At 59.2% G+C, this 19,541-nt stretch overlaps 1 protein-coding gene across 3 annotated transcripts in view; it reads left to right on the plus strand.

Moving 5' to 3' along the window:
• Window positions 1–8,946: 8,946 nt before the first annotated feature.
• Window positions 8,947–19,541, plus strand: part of KIRREL1 (kirre like nephrin family adhesion molecule 1) — a gene marked incomplete at its 5' end in the record, with an annotated part of 83,167 nt that continues 72,572 nt past the window's right edge. For all 3 annotated transcript variants that reach the window (XM_080825185.1, XM_080825186.1, XM_080825187.1), the window contains one exon: window positions 8,947–8,998. In XM_080825185.1, the coding sequence (XP_080681311.1) occupies window positions 8,947–8,998 (52 nt within the window). The remainder of the gene's footprint in view (window positions 8,999–19,541) is intronic.

Genomic DNA, 19,541 nt, shown 5'->3' on the forward strand with positions numbered 1-19,541 from the left:
AGCGGGGTCTGCCATGCTGGTTGTGAATCCTGTCGCCTTTCCTTCTGTGTGCCTTCGGGCAAGCCCCAAAACCTCTCTCTGCCTCAGTTCCCGTACCCAGAAGTGGGGGAGGTGACGCCCTCTGTATCGCTGTGAGGATTGAACAGAACGCTGGGACGGCTTCTAGCACAGCACTGGACCCACCGTAGATGCTTGGCGGGGACCAGGCTTACAGAGGGGACAGATATTTGACTGAAGAAATGTTCTCTGAGCTTCTCCCCATGCTAGGTCTTGAGCAGACCCCAAGGGAGTGTCTCAGACGTGCCGAAGGTGCTCCTAGTTTGAGGGGGCGATGAGCCGTACCCATGTGCCTGCCTGGAGGAGTGAGCAGGTGGCCCCAGGGAGCAGAGGGTGGGGAGCCAGCGGCACTGGGAAGAGAGGAGCAAGGGACACATCATCCTGGGGCAGGAAAGGTCATCCTGGGTCAGGCCCGTGAAAGGGCGGCCTCTGAGTTGGGCTTTGGAGGAGACGTTCTGGCTGGAGATTTATGGCAGAAAATTACGCCCCATGGAGGGAGACAGGAGCAAGGGCACAAGGGTAGAAACCAAATGCTCTTTGGGGAGAATTAGGGACCACGCGGCGCAGGACTAAGGCTGGAAATCAGTAGCGCTGCCCCGGCTGCGAGGCCAGAGAGGCTCGGCTCTGCGTGGCTTTGGTCCCGGGTTACGTGTTTGTGTTTCACTAGGAAGCGGGGATCACTGACGGGTTTTGAACCCTCCTTTTCAGAGCGAAGCTCCATTCTCCGGAGCCTGCTCATCCCCCCAAAGCAGGCCCCCGCCAAGCTGTTTCGTGAGAAGAACGAGGAACGAGGAACGGGGCCACGGTCCAGCCGAACGAGGGAGGGCAGGCGGGCCCGGGAAGTACTAGTGAGTTACACCGTTATAAATACACTTTAGGGCCCTGTGACTGGGCCATAAATCGCCACACTGTGCTCAGGTGATGTCACCCGACGCTTGGCTGTATTTATAGCTTTGCTCGCCGTTCCTGGGATTTTTTTTTGCACATCCGAGGTTATGTGTCTCCCCACCGCACACTCACGCTGAACAAGAGGAGATAAACTTTCCTGCCAGTTCTGCTCTTCTTCCAGCGCCCTGAAAGGGTGACCTCCTCCAGCTCACCACATGCCCAAACCTCCCCGCCTGCTCCGATTGTCCGCCCTGTGGCTCCTGACGCCGTGACACGGAAGCTTCGCACCGTTCAGAAAAGGGGCGTCTCTCTCGTTTTCTCAGTCCTGGGAGCCGACTGCACGGGAGGCACTGCGATCGCCACCGCGGATGCTACCAGCACCGTCTTGGCCCGCGTAGGAAGGCTTCGCAATCAGCAGGGGACACACACGGAACCCCTAACCCCACGTGTGATTGACGTCACCGGAGGAAATCAGGGTGCTGGAGGGCCATAACAAGGTGACCTCCCCTGTTGTCTGAATTAGAGAGGCTTGCCTGGAGAAGGGACATGCAGTGGGAGGTCTGAAGGAGGAGGAGACTTGGCCTAGGGGTCAAGATACGAGATGGGGTTGGGCCTGGTGGAAATCGGAGCTGTGGACAAGGCAATAGCCCAGAAGCTGCAACGGAGACCTGTGGCTAGTTCCGGGCGCGGGAGAAGCAGGGAAGCTGAGATTCGGAGAGAGCTGGAAGGTAAGAGCCGAGAGGGTTGATAAGGAGCCAGGGCTGGGAGTCAGGGCGGCTCTGCCCGGGGGCGCTCCAGGAGCCCAGGGAAGATTCTGGGTCTGATCCTAAGGGCCGTGGGAACCGTCAGGGAGGCTCAGGTAGAAGAGTCAAGTGGTCAGATTTGAGCTTGAGAAAGAGCACGGGGGCTGCAGAGCGCCGCTCTGTGTGTGTGTGTGGGGGGCGCGGAGCAGACCCTGTGGGCCCCAGTGGGGGTGACCGTGCACGTGGCAGGAAGCCATCCCGCCTTCCAGGAACTGGGGACGGAGGTGGGGATGGTGAGGAGGGAGGAGTGGTCAGGGGCAGACCAGCAGCTCCTGGGTTTAAACGGGACGGAGGCTGCTGCCCTTCTCACCACACTGCGGCGGGACTGACCCACAAGAAGCTGTATGTATTTCCTGTGTACAACTTGGAGAGGTTAGAGACGGGCGTGCACACAGAAAACTATCCCCAGAGTCTATGCCAGAAACAGATGCATCCCCTCCAACAGTCTCCTCCCACCTCCTATATTTATTATTGTTTTCCCTTGTGATGAGACACGTAATGTAGCATGTACTCTTAGCAAGTGTGTAAGTGTGCAATACCGCCCTATTACCTCCAGGCGTGGTGCTGCTGGGCCCGCATCTATGGGCCCCACCGCTCCTGCATATCTCCAACCTTACACCTCTTGAAGCCTGCTTCCCTGCCCCCTCCCCGGTCCCCTGGCAGCCCACCCCCCCCCTCCCTGGTCGCAGGCCCGCGAAGGAGGGCCCAAGAAGGATTCGCCAGCTTTCTGTTGTTTGTTCTTTTTCACGGGCAATGTGACTTTTTTCTCTGGATTTGCGTTCCCCGGGTCTCTTCCCAAAGCCTAGACTCCTGCTTTCTGTGGGGAGGACTTAGGGACGGAGCTGGAGGAACGTGAGGGCCAGGGAGGAGAGCTGCAGAAGGAGGGGGGCCTGCAGGGGCCTAAAGGGGCGGACATGATGGCAGAGGCTCATAGCTGGCTGGGTCTTGGAGGCTGGAACTGAGGCACTGGAGGGACATTAAATCAACATTCTCCATCTGTCCATTTCGGAAATGCCACCAAAGCCGGCAGCCAGACCCTGCCTGGCAAGCACAGCTGGGCCTGGTCCCGGGCCCGGACGAAGCTGGGGAGCCAGAGGGAACATGCTCAGACAGGGAGCTTCTGCAGAGCCCACCGTACGCCCGAGGGAAGGCCTCCGTGGGCATCTGCAGGGAAGAGCCCCCGACTCCCTGCTGCAGGCCACCAGGGCAGGCGGCAGCAGGTCTGGCAGGAAACGGAGGTCTAGAGACGAAAACTTGAGACTGTGACAGGAGATGCCAATTCTCAACACTCAACTCCAGGAAACTCCGGGCTTCTCCTGTTCTGCCCTCGTAAAAACACGGGTGTTTCTCTCTCTCTGCACCTCCCAGTTCAGCTCTCAGTATCTGTCTGTCTTCCCCCCAAGACTGGCTCCTGGAGACCAAGAGGGTGAGCCTCCCTCCTCTTTGCGTTCCAAAGGCTTCGCCTCGTGCCTGGCCACAGAGTCACCTTTCACGACGAGTCTGTGGGGTGAGCAGATGGACGAATGGACGAATGAGCTCATCGGGATGCAGACCCTCAGCAGGGGCTGCTGTGACATTGGTAAGGGTCTTGCTTTAAGTTCAAGGCCCTTCCTGTAGTACGGGTTAAGTAAGCCTCACCTTCAGATTTCCATTCCTGCAAACTCGATTCACCTTTACCTTTAAACCTACTATGATGTTCAGTGACCTTAATGCAGCCTCCGAGCCTAACGCTTGCTGCTGATGCGATCGGCTCCCTGGCTCCCGCGCAAACGTTAGCTGCCACTTGTGTCCCCCTCCTGTACAAACAGATCTGAAGATGGGGTTTAGGTCTTCAAAGGAGCCCTGGGGAATGCTGAAGTTCTGGCAGCTGTGGGCTTGGGAGTAGGACCCAAGGAAGCCAAAGCCAAGGACCAAAGGGAGATGAGGACCCCCCCCCACTTCCGCTCCCTTATTTCCCATTTTCGGATACCAACAGGAGACCAGAACTACCCGCAGGAGATCAGAGCTGGCTGGACCACAGGGGTTCTTCTGACAAAGCATCTGGGATGGTTCTGGGGTGCAGAGGTGGGAGTTAGCCAGACACACGGGTGGACCCTGGCCTAAGAGGCAAGAGGCCTGGGCACTGGTCCCTGCCCCACTGGAACTTACTCTGCGGCCTTGAAGGAGCATCTCACCATCTCAGAGGGGAGCTGGGCTCCCCCTGGTCTGAGGCCCTTCTGCTTCTGAGGCTGGGGGTTGGTGCCATGGGCTTACTTTACTGTTTCTGTTTTTTTTCCTAATGAGTCGGTTCCCTGGTCTCCCTTCCTCCTGCCCATGCCACGCCCCCACCCTCTTCTCTTTCTCTGAGCTGGTCTTGGCTGGGCTGCTCGTTTGAAGACGGGGGTCTTCTGATCCCTGTGAACTCAGACCACGAAATCCTCATGACATCAAAGACAAGGTAACGGGTCCATTTAGAGCAAACTTGTCTCTGCATGTTGCAGCTAGATTCTGAGGCTGAATGGGTGGTAGGGAATGGGGCACACTGCTTGTACTCGAGGCTGGCACACAGGAAACACACCGTGGGAGCCTGTCTCCGCCAACTTCATCCTTCCTGAGCCCTGCCTGGAAGCAGTTCCCCACCGCTCCCCCACCCCGTCCAAACCTCCCCCTAAATACTACGGTTGCTGCTTCTCAGTAGGCATCCCTCCGGGGGTCTGGCCTCTAGTCCTTCCCCTTCACTGGCAGCACCGCTCCCTCAGGCATCCACTGACACCCTCGCCCCATGGAGAGACGGCCTTGTCCAGCTCTTCCAAGGGACCCCTGAGGCCGCTCTTCTGCCCCGCTGGCTCCCCTCATGGTACAGATCTGAGTCTCTCCCTGTGGCTGGTGAGGCCGTCCCCTGGCTCTGCTCTCATTCCTGTATGTCCCCAAAGCTGGGTGTCTAAGAAGATTGAGAACCAGAGAAAATGGGCTGATGTAGCAGCAGGAAAGCCCCCGGCCTGATATCTGGAAGGGTTTATGCAGGCCCTGGGGTGGGCAGACAGGGCAGGGGGAAGGAACAGGGAGGAGCTGGGAGCAGGACAGCACCGCTCACGCTCGGGGCTACCCTTCCTGCGGCAGGGTGCAGACAGGATGACTTCTGGCTCCGGGGAGTCCAGGTTTCCTCCGTGGGCAGAGCCTATCTTCCAGGCTGAAAATCAGGATCTTGGCCTTTCTCTTGTGCGTCTCTGGGAAGCAGCAGGAACTCAGTCCTCCGCCTCCTCTGGGGGAAAGAGGACAATTTATAGAATTGTTCTGCTGTTCTTAGCCCTCATTGAGACAAAGAATTCATTTCTGTCTCTCAGGGTGACTTCTCCCGCCGATGGTCATAAATTGCCTTCCTGCTCACTCTCTGACCTCTTGATCCTTCTGCTTTTGTGCTCAAAAAATTATTAATATTTCTCTTAACTCCATATATAACCTTTGGCTGCTTCTCTCCCTTTTCTGGGTGAAGGTGTCCTCGGGGATTACTCCCTCCGCCTCCAGGCGCGCATACCTCTTTCTGGGCAAGGCCCTGTGCCTGTGGACAGAGACCAAGCTGGCAGGAGGAAGGTTCGACTGTCCCTGCTTCGGGGAGCTCCCACAGAGAAAATAATCACAGCTAGCATGTGCTGCTCACTCTGTGCCTAGCACTAAGAGCTGGACGGAAGCGACCCACTTGAGCCTCACACCTCCCCCCACAGCAAGTGCTCCCGTCCCTGTTTTCAGATGAAGGAACCAAGGACAGGTAGGTTAGGTAGACAAGCTACGGAAGTCCCACAGAAAGTAAAGGACACAACCCGGATGAGGTTCCATGTGCTTGGTTCTCAGCCACTCTGCTGCCCCTCTGATGGGAGAGGGGCTCCCCGACTTGCCCTCAGGAAATTGCAGACTGAGGGGGGCATGTACAGCCCTTGCCCCCAAGGGGCCCCAAGTTTGATAGGGGAGGCAAATGTTCTGTCCTGGGGAAGTATGTCTGGTCTGATGGAAAAGACACAGGCTTTGCCTTTGGGAGCATCCCCCCGATACTGGGGACGCAGCCCCGGGAAGCCTCCGGTTTGATGAGAGTTCTGTGATTAGACTCTAGCAGGCTCCGTTAATTTAATTAGAATTGTGAACACCCGTGCAGGAGAGAGGAGAATGGAGCAAAGTTAGGGGCGTTGCAGGAGGGGAGGTGTTGCAGGACTGGCTCTCAGCAACACTGCTGGGGGGGGCAGGTACACTCAGGCTTGCGGGGGGCGATGCCTGGGGAGCTCAGTGGTTCTCAGCCCTGGCTGCCCATTAGGATTGCCTGGGGAGATGTTTAAAAATACCAGTGCTGGGGCGCCTGGGTGGCTCAGTGGGTTAAAGCCGCTGCCTTGGGCTCAGGTCATGATCCCAGCATCCTGGGATCGAGCCCCGCATCGGGCTTTCTGCTCAGCAGGGATCCTGCTTCCTCCCTTATCTCTCTGCCTGCCTCTCTGCCTACTTGTGATCTGTCTGTCAAATAAATAAATAAAATCTTTAAAAAAAATAAAAATACCAGTGCTTGGGGCTTCGCCCTAGAACAAGCAGTCTTTGGAAGTGAGGCCAAGGCACTGGTGTTTTGAAAAAGTTTCTCAGGAGATTATGATCTGCAGCTGGTGTCGACGACCGCTGGCTGGAGCTGGGATCTTCAGCTCTGGAATCAGGGATGGCGAATGGCTCATGGGGAGGGGATTCTGGAGAAGTGTGTTTGCTACGTATGGATGGAGCTGGTAAGGACTTGAGATTAAAGAAAAATGGAAAGAAAGTTAAGGGACTGGGCGAGACAGGGGGGGTGAATGCTTCGGCTGTTGAGGCACTGGAGAAATTGGGTTCCTCTGCTGCTAGGGCTTCGAGGTAATAAAGAGATAACTTTTGATAACTGAGTCCCGCTAACACTAAGAATCACCATCAAACCTGAACTGAAGCCGGAGGGCGGTGGGTAAGAAGCTCTAAGCTTAGGATATTCTCTTCCCTCACTTCTGGGCTTTTTCTTCTCAACATTATCCTAAATAACTATCACCATGGGCCTCCCTTCCATACACCTTTATGCAGAGTAAGAAGGAGAAAAGGCAGTCTCACTGGTACACCAAGAACACCTCTACCTCAGGGCCTTTGCACTGGCTGTTACCACCTTCATGCTCTTTTTCCCCCTCAGGTACCCGAATCCCTCAGTTCCTTCAGGTCCCTGCTCAAATGGTGCTTTGGCAGAGCACTTTTCCCTTATTACTCTTGTCTCTCACAGCATCTACGGCAACGTGGTTTATCTTATATACATTTGTAAAGAGAGAGGCAGTAAAAACTCCTCTTCCTCCCCTCCAGAATGGAACAGAAGAGGGACTTACCCTCTTAAAAAATTTTTTTTCATTGTTGTATCTCCAAGGCCTAGAATTGCGAGTGCAGCACAAGCAGACACCGAAGAAGTATCTGTGGAATGCATGATTAATGAGCGAGTAAATGAAAAGCCCTTATGTGTCCGTGCTGTGTGTGGCTGGTGTGTGGCTGTGCGAATGTTTGTGATCATATTCCTACTTCCCTGGGCTGCCTGTGGCTCTCTCTTAAACCGTGCGCTTGCCTGTGCACACGCGTGTTCGCACGTGTGAAGGACCCCCGGGTCTGTGCACGGCATGCTTCTGAGCAGGAGCTCCTGTGGGTCTCAGCCCGAGTACCTGCGTCCTTCGGTTGCGCGCCGCGTCTGGACCATCCCCCCCCCCCGCCCCCCGCCCCGTGTCAGATTCCGCGGAGAAACAGCCTCTCACCAGCAGGGGGCACCAGAGAGCCGCGCGCCTGCCCGCGAGGCCCCGACCGCGAGGATTCTCTGCGGGGAGTCTTAGGGACCCCGGAGACCGAGGAGCTGGTGGCAGTAGAGACCTCTCTAGACCAACGGAGTCCTGCGAAGTTGTGCAATTCCTGTGCAATGTCTGTGATTTCTCCTCCGCTCATCCCCTGGGACTCCAGGCAGCCCCAGCGACAGCGTGAGCAGAAGCATCTGGTCTGCGTTGGGAGAGGGCCTGGTGGCCAAGCTGGGCTCTTAGGAAAGAGCAGACCCCCAGGCATGCCCTTGTTGCACTCACCAGGAACTCCCTCCCATCCCAGTGCCCACATCTCTCAACCCCAAAGGATCTCAAACTCCTCCGCGCTTAGAGATCCTCCCGTGGCCGCCCTCCCCTTGGCCCTTCCCAGCGGCGGAGTTGGCTACTTTCTCCTCCTGGACGGTACCACCCAGGATGAACAAAGGCAGGAGGCCAGGGCTCCCCTTCCCGGCGGGCTGAGGGCTGCGACAGCTGGCCTGGCCCCACTGTGTGGCCCGGGCAGGGGCTCCAGGCGGCTCCGAGAAGCCTCTCGCAGTGCCCAGCTCCGGATTTTGTAGGTGGGGAGAGTCCCGCTTCGCATCCCCGCCCCAGCGTTCAGTCATCCACCGAGAATTCCCAATTTCGGGAATCCAGGGGTTAGATTCTGGGTGTGGGATTAACTGAAAAAAAAAACAAACAGGGATTTTGTGCTTTTTGACTCCAAGACCCACCACCTGCCCACCGCCCCCCCCCCCCGTCCCCACCCCCCCACCTCGCCCCGCGCAGACACACACAGGCGCTCTCACGCTGCCTCCCCATCCCCGCCATGCCCCGGCCCAGGGGCAGGTCCTCGCCCCGCCGCCCCCACAGCCCGCCGCCCCCTCGGCAGCGCGGGCCACAGGCTGCGTGTGACGGGCGGGGCGCGTGGCCGCTCTTGGTCCCCCCGGGTCCCGCGCCGCGGGCATCTCAGTCCGGCGAGGGGTGTGCGTGAGCGCAGGGGGCCGGAGGGCCGAGGGAGGGCTGGGGGAGGAGACGTCAGGAGGGGCGGGGAGGGAGGGGAGGGGAGGGGAGGGCCCGGAGGAGCGGAGAGCGGAAGAGCCCCGGAGAGCGCGAGCTGGGCGAGCGGCAGCACCGGGCGGGAGAGGGCCGGGCCGGGGCGAGGGCGGGACGGCGGGGGCCGGGGCGGCCCGGAGGGCGGGGGCCGCGGCTGGGGGCCGAGAGCGCAGGAGAGCACAGGGCAGGGAAGTGAGTTTGTGCGCGCGGGGGTGCGCGCGTGCGAGTGTGTGTGCGCGTGTGCACGCGCGTGTGCAGGGCCGGGGGCGGGCTCCGGCCCCGCTCCCTCCTCCCGCCCGCGCCCCGCGCTCCGTCGCCAACTCGGGGCCCCGGCGCGGCGGGCGGCGGGCAGCATGCTGAGCCTCCTCGTCTGGATCCTCACTCTCTCCGACACTTTCTCCCAAGGTAAGCCCGGCCGCCTGCCCTCGCCGCCCCTCCGGGCAGGCAGCCCGCACCCCGGGCGCGGGCCCGACTTTCCCGCGGATGCGCCCAAGTTGTCCCTGGCCGCGAGCGCGGGGGTCGGGCCGTCGCGGGATCCGAACGCGCCCACGGCGCCCCCCCCCGGAGCCTCGGGCAGCCTCCCGATGCTGCCCGCCGAGGCCTGGAGTCCGCGCGCCCGGGCCCTGCGGGAGGGGGGACGCGAGGGTGGTGAGGGCTGGGAGGAGGGTGGGATTTCAGGTTCGGGGTGGGAGGTGCGCGGAAAGCTGGGGACCCGGTCCCGAAGATCCCGCGGAGGGAATCCCAGCTCCAGCCCGGGCCCTGCTGGGGGCGGGGGCGCTCCCTCCCGCCTGGGCCGCCCCCTCTGGAAACGGGGAGGGCCGCCTGGGGGCCTCTGGCGGGACCCCCGCTCACGGAGGCGCCGGCTGGGGAGTGGACTTCCACAGGCAGCTTCGGGCCGGCTGGATATTCAGGGGGGCACTTGGAGGGGGGGTTCACATCCCGCTCGGGGGCGGGACAGTGTGGATGTCGGGGCGTATTTGGAACTGGCAGGGGAGAAGCTGGGAAATGAGGGAGCGGTTGAGAGAGATGAGGACGTTAGTGTCTCCCGAGGCTGGGGGTTGGGGGTGGGGAGCTGGGGAAACCGAGGGCCCAGGCTTCAGCCAGCGCTGGGCTCTGTGGGTGTGCATTCTGGCCTCCTGGGTCTCACTCGAGGGAAGAGTTAATCCTGCCAGAGCCAGCCCCCCCCCTTCCAAAAATGGAGCTGACACACAAACACCAAAAAACAGTCATAGACACGGAGACAGACGACTCACCTACTGAGACAGATATACCCACAAGCATCCCCAAACGGAGACAGACACATACACACAAAGGCACTGACACCCCGAGGAACACAGACTCCTCCCCCGCGTCGGCTTGCACGTTCATGCACCCAAACACATCAAAACTCACCCAGACACAGGGCATGGATGCAGGCGGGCATTTACAAGGACGCGACACACACACACACACACACACTCACACACACACTGAAACCCTTCTACGGAGACCAACCCTCCAGCAAACAAAGAAACTTGAACAGACGTTCATATAGGCAGACACCTATGGAGGTGGACAGACTACATCATGGAGGAGGTGGTCTCCTTTTCTGTGGAGGGGAACCTGGTGGAGGGAAGTCGGCTTGGGTAGAGCACCCTCAGACATCGCCCTGCTCTTAATTCCCTTCCCTTCCGGGGCTGGGGAGTGCGTGTGTGTGTGTGTGTGTGTGTGTGTGTGTGTGTGTGTTTAGGGGTGGGGTGTTGTGCTGGACCCCTCCACTCCTTACCAGGCCTCTCCCCAGCTCTCAAGGCAAAGCCTGGTTGAGTTGGGGGGGGGGGCTGGTCTTGATCTTTCTTTCCTGGAAAGGCACCCAAGCCCCTAACACAAGCTTAAGATCTGGAAAGGGTGTGCATCCCGCGTGAGTGGGGTGGGAGGCGGTGCTGGGGAAGCAGGCCTGGCCCTGGGGTTGGCAGGCCAAGCAGCAGCTTGGCAGAAAGTTGGGAAGAGGACGCAAGTTCTGACTTTGTTCGCCTGGCTGCTAGGGGGGTGGCGGGGGCCCGCGGGTCATTATCAGCGTGTGTTGGGGGCAAGCTTGGGTCTGCCCCTTTCCTGGAGCCCCGGCATGTCAGCAAAATGGAACAAAATGAGCTTCAAGGAACAAAAGCTGCGGTTAGCAAGCAGGAGAGACATGCGGATTGAATCTGGAGCAGAAACGGTCAGGAGAGAGGAGTGTGCGTTGTGCCGTCCTCCCTTTGGGAAGGGGGAGGGTCGGTCAGCCAGGCTGCCACCTCCCTGCCTCCCAAGGGGCTGAGAGCAAGACCAGAGACCCGACGGAGTGTGTGAAGTATTTGGGTGGGGGAGGGGTGCCAAAGGAAAGGAAGGGGGGAAAGTGGACGGGGAGGAAAGAGGAGGTCCCTGCCAAGGTTCCTGGGAGGGACGGGGAGCCTGCAGGGACGGAGGAAGCAGGGACCTAGGGAGGCTGGGAGACTCACAGGGTGGGTGACCTCCCCTTGGCCTCCATCCTTAGCGTTTCAGGTCAGACTGGGGTAGTGGGAGAGGGGAAGGGGGAGGGGGTGGGGCAGCGGGGTGGGGTGGGGTGGGGGGAGCTGTTGGTGGGGAGAAGGGGAGAAGGTGGCAGAAGGCAGTCAAACTGAGGGGGGCAGAGGGAAGGGGGAAAGAGAGATTCAGCCCAGGCGGAGAAATAAAAATCGCGTTTTAAAGAATTTCAATGGGCTTCATCAATCTTCATTTTTCACTAAATAATTTTCTGTATCTTATCTAAATGAAAACCATTATCCTTCCCCCCGTTTCCATCATGCGCCGGCTCCTCAGACTGATTGCGCCGAAAATTGAAATATTTATTCATTTTCTGGGAGATTTTCTCTCTCCCCAGTCTCTGGGAGGAGAAATTGAAAAAGAAAGATTATAGCTAATCAGAGCCATGTGGGATGACAGGCTGGCTCAGGGCGGGAGCTGCCTCTGGGGGATGGAGCTGAGGGCAGGGGAAAAATCGGTCCCTCCAGCCCCCAGAGGTCCCAGCCACCCCTGCCACAGCTTAGCTGGGGTGAGGAGCCAAAGGAAGAGTCAAGAACCTCCTAAATTCCCGGGATTCTGCTGCCCGAGTACAGCTCCGTCCTGGCTGAGAACAGGAGTGTGGAAGGACCAGTAGTGGGTGACCTGCTCTCTCCTCCCCCTTGCATACGGGCTGCAGATGCCCCCCCAGCCCAACCCGTGCCTGCCCAGCCTAGAGCAGGCCTGGAGGCTGGGGAAGAGGCTGGGGAGACATGGCAGAGATCACGATGCCAGGCCCCCCTCTGACCTTGACTGGGCTCCAGCTTCCCCTCAGAGCTGAAGGGAGCCCGAGCTCGCTGCTCCGTGGGCATTGCTCTCAGACCCCAGGGGATCTCGGGTCCCAAGGAGGAGGCCTGGAGGCCTTTGCTCCCACCTTAGGCTGGTTACCAGGCCGCTGGCCTGGGGGTGTCTGGCTCTGCCTTGGGTTCTCCGGTAGGGGTGGGGACCGGGAAGCCAGCACCGTCCGGCTCTCACCCTTCACTTTAAGAGCCCAGAGCCCCGACCTCTGGCGGAAGCTCCTCCGGCCTCCGTACCGTTGGGGACCTGGTCTTCGTTTCTCCTCCACCCCCTCAGTCTCTGACACCAGCGCTACGCGCTTGGTAAGTGCCCTTGACTCTGATCAATTGATTGGTTTGATGCAAGCGCTAGAGTGTGGGAAAGGCCCCGGGCTAGTCCATCCCTGGTGACACCCCCTCCGGTCACCTCGTAGACATGTCATGTCAGCTTGAGCGAGGCAGGCGCCTTCTCTGGGCCTCACTCTGCTCGCCTGGACAGCGAGGACAGAAATCGTACCTCCCAGGGTTGCGACGGCGATGAAATGTGCCGTGTGCCGAGTGCATGGACCGGTGTCCGGCACGAGATGGGGGCCCAGCCTGGGGCTGCACGTGGAGGGGCGGCAGGCCGCTGTCTGCGTCTTCCTGCTGCTGCTCTGTCCTCGCACTCTGACTGCTCCGATTCTCGTCCTGGCCTTCAGCGCCTCCTCGGGGACCTCTCCTGGACAGCACGGGGTCTTGGCAGACCCAGGAGGGAAACTGAGCAGCCCCTGTGGGCCGGAGAGCTCGGGAGCTCTGGGGCTGGGAGGAAAGCGGAGTGGAAGAGGCTGGCATTCCGGGGAGAAGGATCTGGGGCTCTTGCGGGCAGTGAGGAGGGGACACTGGCCTTAGGTGGCTGCCTTCCTGAGGCTGGAAATAACACAGATCATTTATGGAGCCCTAGTGCTAACTACTTCTTATCGCATTAGCTAGTTTAATCTGTGCGACAGGCCCTGAGATCAGCTCTGTAATTGTCCCCTTTCATGGATGAGGAATTGAGTTTTAGACAGGTTAAATATCTCACTGGTAGTTGTGGAAACCAACGGACCTCAAAGGCTGCACATACACACACCCTCCCCGTACCCCCCCTCCCCCACCCGCCCCCACGGCCCCGTCCAGGGACCCCACATGCCCCCAGGGACTGATGCCTGACTGGGGCAGATCTTTCCTGGTCCAGAGTGGGATGGGAACTAGGGAGAGAAGGGAGTGAGCAGCATCCCATAAAGGTAAACTTATTCACATTTGCAAAACAATCCTTTATTCCACAATTCTGTCTTTCTACATTTTTTTTTTTTTAGCATTGGATGATTTTCCTTGGATGGTGTGGTGGTGCTCCTAAGTGGCTTTTCTTTAAAGGACTGCACTTGGCAGATAGAAATGGTTGCAACCCTGCGTTTGTGTCTAATATTGAACATGGACTTATGGGTCCCTGAACCGCACATTTGGGAACTGCATGCAAGGCTGACTTCTGGAGCGGGCCAGAGCAGACAGAGGCAAGACTTGAGCACCAGGCGGTGGGTCACTTCCAAGCCAGGCCCTTCCTGGCAGATAGAGAGGCTGGGGGCTCGGGCAGCCTGTTCCAGAGATGCTCTGCCTAGCCAAGCGTGGGCGAGGAGTGCGCGTGGGAGGTGGATTCCACACCCAAACATCAGATTACTTTATATTGAATTCCTACTGTGTGCTTCCCGCATTCCTACTGTGTGCTTTTCATATCATCCCCTATCCCTTTTAATGGCCTTGTGAAGTAAATCCTTCCTCCTCATTTTATAGATAAGGAACCCAAAGCTGAGTTTAATTGACTTGTTCAAGGCCGTACCTGGGGTGTTAGATCCCAGATTAAAACTTGCTTTGTGTGGCCGCACAGCCTACCCTCTGTCAGGCACCTCCAGGATGGGCGCGTGCACGGGCGTCTGGCCTCCCGAGGAGTTGAGGCAGCCTTGGAGGGGAGAAGCGACCTCCCTGTCCTCCCCACAGTGGCGGGCAGGCTGCTCCTGGTGCCCGGGCTGCATCCCTCTCCCTGCCCCGCTTGTTTTACTCAGAGCGGGTGGGAGCTTCCTGCCCCAGTCTATGAGCAGAAGGAGGTTTGCGATGCGTCAACCCCTTTTCTTCCCACCCCGTAGAGTCTCTGTCTGTGTATTTGTGTGGGGCCTTGCAGTTTCCGCCTTCTGACCTGTACCATCTCATCTAACAGAGGCAGAAGGCCCGCCTACGGTACAGGCAGGGTAGTGACCGTTTCTGCATTGAGGAGATGAGCAAACAGACCGTAAGCGCTGAAATGACTTGTAAAGGGTAGCCTCAGGGCTGGAGGGAAGGGCTGGGGGCCAGTTCCTTAATCTCTAATTCCTGGGGGTCTTTCGTGCCGGGGTGGGGATCATCCCTCTCCATGCATCGAGAGAGCCGTGCCCCTTCCTGATCTCCCAGCCCCTGTGTAGTTTCTTCCCCGTACCTCCAGCCGGTCTTACTGGGCAGGCTGTTGGAGGAGGCTCTGGTCTGGAAGGGCCTGGGGGCGTGGGGCTGGGTGGTCTGGAGGAGAAAGACCCAGCCATGTCTTTGGTCCTGAGACGTGAGGCCAGGGCAAGGCAGGAAAGCAAATGGGCTCACTTCAAGTGAGGGACATGGTCGTTCGTGTGTGTGGAGGACCCGCTGGGTGCTTTGTGTGTATTAGTAACTAACTTAATATGGACAGCCGTCTGGGACAGGCAGGAGTTACTGTCCTCGTTGCACGGTTGGAAGGCCCGGAGAAGAGAAGCAGCTTGTCCGAGAGGAAGCAGCCAGTCCGTGCCAGAGGCGGGGCTGGGACACCGTTGGGGCGGGGGCTGGAGATGACTCTCCGAGGAAAGCCCCCTGGGCCAGCACCTCACCTCTTCTGCTGCCGCACGGAAGCGTGTGGACACAGGCCCCGCACTCCAAGTGTGCGTCTGCCCACACGCATGCGTGCTGTCCCCACCAACACACACACTCACCTCTCCTGCCCTCACGTGCATTGTCACGGACCCACGTCTGCCCCGGCACGTCTGTTCAGCAGAGCTGGGGTGTGCCGTGCTGCCGCGTGTCTGGGTGGCTGGGGCGCCGTCCTGAGTCTTCGGAGGCACCGCTGCTTGTCTTGTCCCGCGTATCGCCTGTGAGAGACGCACACACTGCCGGCAAGGTTAAGGGAGTCAGAACCCGGTGGCTCCCCTTCTGCGGCTCGGGCGCTCCCTCCTGCAGACCCAGCCCTTATAGCTGCCTGCCCGGCTCACACACCCTGCACCCCGATTCGGTCCCGGCACACCCAGGAGGAAGGCTGCTCTGGCTCGGGGACATCAGGGACATGGCGTCTTGTTTCTTCTCCCATCCTGCTCTCCCTCCATCGGCTCCTGGAGCTCACAGTCCCTCCCTCCGCGTTTAATTTCTCCAGCAACTTTTATTAACCTCTGTAGTCCCTGGGGGCTGAGGCCTCGTTCCTCTCTGCCCTTCCTGAGCCCATTTAACAAAATTGGGATCCTCTTGAAATAAATGGGCCTTGCAGCCACCCACCCTTCTCAGAATGAAGAGTCTTAAATCCAGGGGTGGAAATCGCTAGCACTCCCTAGAAAATTCCCCTACCTAGTGCTGGGCTTCACGGGGGGGGGGGGGGTTCTCCCCAAAGGTAGCACAGCCTGGATTTTGAGACAGAGAAGGGACTGCAGAAGCCCACGTCAGGTGCTCTGTGCCTGCAGGGCTGGTCCCCCCCGCCCCGCTCCCCCGGGTCAAGTGAGGCACGTCGGTCCTTCTGGACCGGGCTGTGGGGTGCCGTTCTCTGCCCCCATCTCTTCCTGAGGCAGTGTGAGGAGCGAGCGCACGCCCCGGAAGGCGTGTGGGAGGAGCGGGCACTCTGGCCCTGCGGCCTGTGCCTCCTGTGGGCAGACATCTCTGTTGCAGACCAGCAGACCCTCTCCCTGCCCTGCGGGGTCTCACGTCAGGGTTTGAGTGTCAGTCACTCAGCTTCAGGGGGTCTCCTTCCTCGGGGAAGATGGAAACTGGGGAGCACCAACTTTTCTTTTTCCAAATTGGCAAATGTGTATTACTACATCCAACACATCCTGATAGGTGTTGTGCAAAAATGTTTTAAAAAATGACATGCCCCCGGGGATCTGTCCCCTCCAAGAAGCTGAGCTGTGCATGCGGGGGGATTCCCGGTCGGGCTGGCCAGGGCGCTGCGGTGGTGCCGGGAGTGCGGCGCTCAGCGCAGAGCTGGAGCGACCCGCCAGGGGACGTGGCGTGGGCCGAAGAGGCCAGGAAGGGCTTCGGGGAGGAAGTGGGTCGGAGGACGGACAGGACGTGCGTGTGGCAGGAGGAGGGAGAGCGTCCCCCGACCCGCAGGACTTCCGGAGCCCAAGTGTGGCTGCGGAACGCAGGGTCCACGGAGCCCGGCTGCAGGGGGGGATCGTGGGGGGGGGGGCATGGGTGAGGGGCCTCAGAGCAGACGGGGACCAGACCTGGAAGGGCTTGAGAAGCCGGCCCAGCGACTGTCCTGTGGGAAGTGTGGCCCCGGAGCCGTCTGTTGTTTCAGTCTGACCCCTCCTTGACTCCTCACCAGAACGTGCTCTTCTCTCTTCTCTCACCCTCTTGTCCGCAGGGGCGGCCGTCGAGATGTGTAGCCCTTCAGTTAAACAGTAAGGTGAAGTAGACAGATAGTTAGGGTTGGACGGAGCAAAAAACCCGAGGGAAATACCAGGTCTCCCTGGGAAGTCTCAGACCTGTGAGCTGGGTTGGGGATCCCCTGAGATGATGAACAGAGTCCTCAGGTTTAACACAAAGGTGTGTGAGGGCCGAGCTCCGTGGAGGGATCCCAGAGCAGAGCAGTGTCAGGGGCCTCAACCTAGGCCCCTTGTGCCTGTTCCCCGGGAGTCTGGGTGGGGGGCTTCCCAGAGTCTAGGGGGACCCTCTGATTGCATCTGAGGGCCAGTCTGGACTTAATCCCTGTGGGGTGACTTCAGGGCTGTGCTGGCCATTGATATGTGTGTGTGGGGGGTGGGGGCTTGAAAGCTCCCTTTCTGCAATGGAAACCTTTGAAGAAGGCCCCTGCCAGTGGGGTGGGAGCCTGTGTCCCCCTGAGCAGGTGTTCTTGTTTGAATGGCCGGGCTGGGTCTGGCTCTCTCCTAGGCACCGGGGATGGGAAGGTAAGTGAAGTGTGGTGCCCGTCCCTGGGGCACACACTCTCAGTCCCTGGACAAACACAGTGACAATCCTATAGGATCAAGGTTGTGAGGGAGGAATGTGAAAAATGCTGAGGTCTAACAGTGGCTGCCTGGGAGGCTGGGAGCCCGGCCGGGGGAGGGGACGTCCACAGATGCACAGCTCAGGGGCTGCGTCCTGAGCCCTGGGAATGCAGTGCTGTGCTGGTGAAGATAGTCAGCTCTGGACAATCCCCGATTGTGCCCCCTGCTCCGGACGGAAGGAGCCCAGGAATCCGAAGGAGTGAGCGGAGGTCCCTCCCAAGGATTATGATTTCCAGGAACAAAGGCTGTTTCTCTAAAGCCCACTTGCCCCAAATCTCCTCACCCCTGCATCCAGCAGCCTCCTCCCCACCCCCACCGCACCCAACGGAGCTCATCTCCAAATTAACTTTGTCCTTGTAATCAGCTTAGCAGAGTGTTCCTCCCTCCTTCCCCAGTTCTCCCAGGAACAGCCTGGGGCCCTGCTCGCTCCATTACCCAGCATTGTCAAGCCAGGAGGTGCTTTGAACGGCTTCTTCCCAGTCGATTCGCTTAACCGGGAGGTTATTACGAGGAAAGGAGCTGAGATGGGCAGATGGGGGCAGAGAGGGGGACCTCAGAGGGGACAAAGGCGTTTTCAGAGGAGCAGAAACCCAGGGGTGGGCAGGCTGGCGGGCGGAGACCCTGAGAGAAGTTGAGGTTTCGCCACGTCGGTGCCCTCATTCTCCAGAAGGACTTTCATCAGGACTCCTGGGTTTTAATCCCAAGCCCCAAGCCATTGGCCTGCCGCTCTGTGCCTGCGACCCAGCCTCCCAGGAATCTGCCAGCTGCCCGCACTGGGACGGGGTGCCCCCCCCCGTCCCCCACCGCCTGCGCTCCCAGCACACGCATGTGGCCTGGGCTGCTGCCCCTGCTGCTGTCAGCTGCTCTGGGCGACTCGGATCCTGCCCTCGTGTGCCTATCACCCTACACACATCTGGGAGGTCGCCTCTCGCCAGGCAGTGGGTGAAGTGGGAATGCAAACTCATTTTAATGTCAGTTTGAGCCAAATATAATTAGAAAGGAAAATCTGACTTTGCAACAAAAAAAAAAAAAAAACAACTAATGCATTGCAAAGCCAAGTTGAAATGACTTCAGGATTATCTGCACCACTGCCGCTCTCCATTTATGCAGAAAATGGAGCGCGGGGGCCGCAGCGCCGGTACCTACGGGATTTAGTGTGTGCGTGTAGCCTTGGTCTCATTCCAGGGCCAGGTCGTGGAGACTGGGCCCTTGCAACACAACCCTGGAATTGGGTGACCCCTGGAGGGCCCTGGGGCTTCCTTACCAGCAGATTTGTTGGACCAAACCGCCTGACGGGATCCTCAGTTTTCCGGTCTGTGAAAAGGGAGCGGTCGTAGCTACCCCAGTGGGAGGGAGTGTGTGTCAAGGATCCGAATCCAGAACACAGTAGATAGTCAGTAAATCATAGTTATTATTCATATGGCCCAGTGCCTGCTTCTCGCGTGCCCAGTCTGGCGGATGTGCGGGTGAGCAAAGAAGTCCTAGTCCGAATGCAGACAAGTGTCTGGGTTCACTGCCAAGGGAGGTGAACCGCGTTGCCGGTCATTCCCGAGGCTGTGGTCTCCAGGGCGCCGTGTGGAGGGAGCTCTGAGGCGGCCGCAGAGCCTAGCGGAGAACACCCTGGTTCGGGCCCGTGACCTCCGTTTCCGCATCTGCGGAGTGGAGCCGTACCTCTTGCAGGCCTGGAAAAGCACCCTCAGCCCAGGGCGCAGGACGTGTGACCGCCTTAACCCCTGTCTCTCTAGGTGCTTTCAACTCCGTGCGCTAGAGCAACGCTTCTCAAACTCCGAGTGCTTCCGAGACACGCAGGGGTCTGGATGAAGTGTGGATTCTGAGTGAGAAGGTCTGGGGCAGGTGAGATGCTGCCTTGGCACTGGCTCCCAGCTGCCGCTGGTGCTGCCGGGCCCAGGACCACACTTGCACGTGTTAGAGCATCCTTCCCCTGGGGAGACAGGCCTTCCCTGTTCTAGCGAGAGGCCCCAGAAAATAGAATCCTCGTGACCGAAGTCACTTGTCGGCTCGTTCAGTTGTATAACGGAGCCTGGGCGGGTCCCTGATCCCAGAGCTTCCTCGATGTATTTGTCATAGGGCAGGAGAGGGACAGTGCCTGCCGGTGCTCCCTGCGTCGTGGAGACTGACCTGCCTGGGCCCCGTTCTGCACTTCACCAGACCCCAGCCCTTCCTCCCCACCACCCGGTCTTCACCGCACGGCAGCTGCCAGGTGCAGAATTGAAAAGCAACCAGCCAGGGGCGCCTGGGTGGCTCAGTGGGTTAAGTCCCTGCTTTCGGCTCAGGTCATGATCTCAGGGTCCTGGGATCAAGCCCCGTGTTGGGCTCTCTGCTCAG

The sequence above is a fragment of the Martes martes genome (genome assembly GCF_963455335.1).
Source record: "Martes martes genome assembly, chromosome: 15".
Lineage (NCBI taxonomy): Eukaryota > Metazoa > Chordata > Mammalia > Carnivora > Mustelidae > Martes > Martes martes.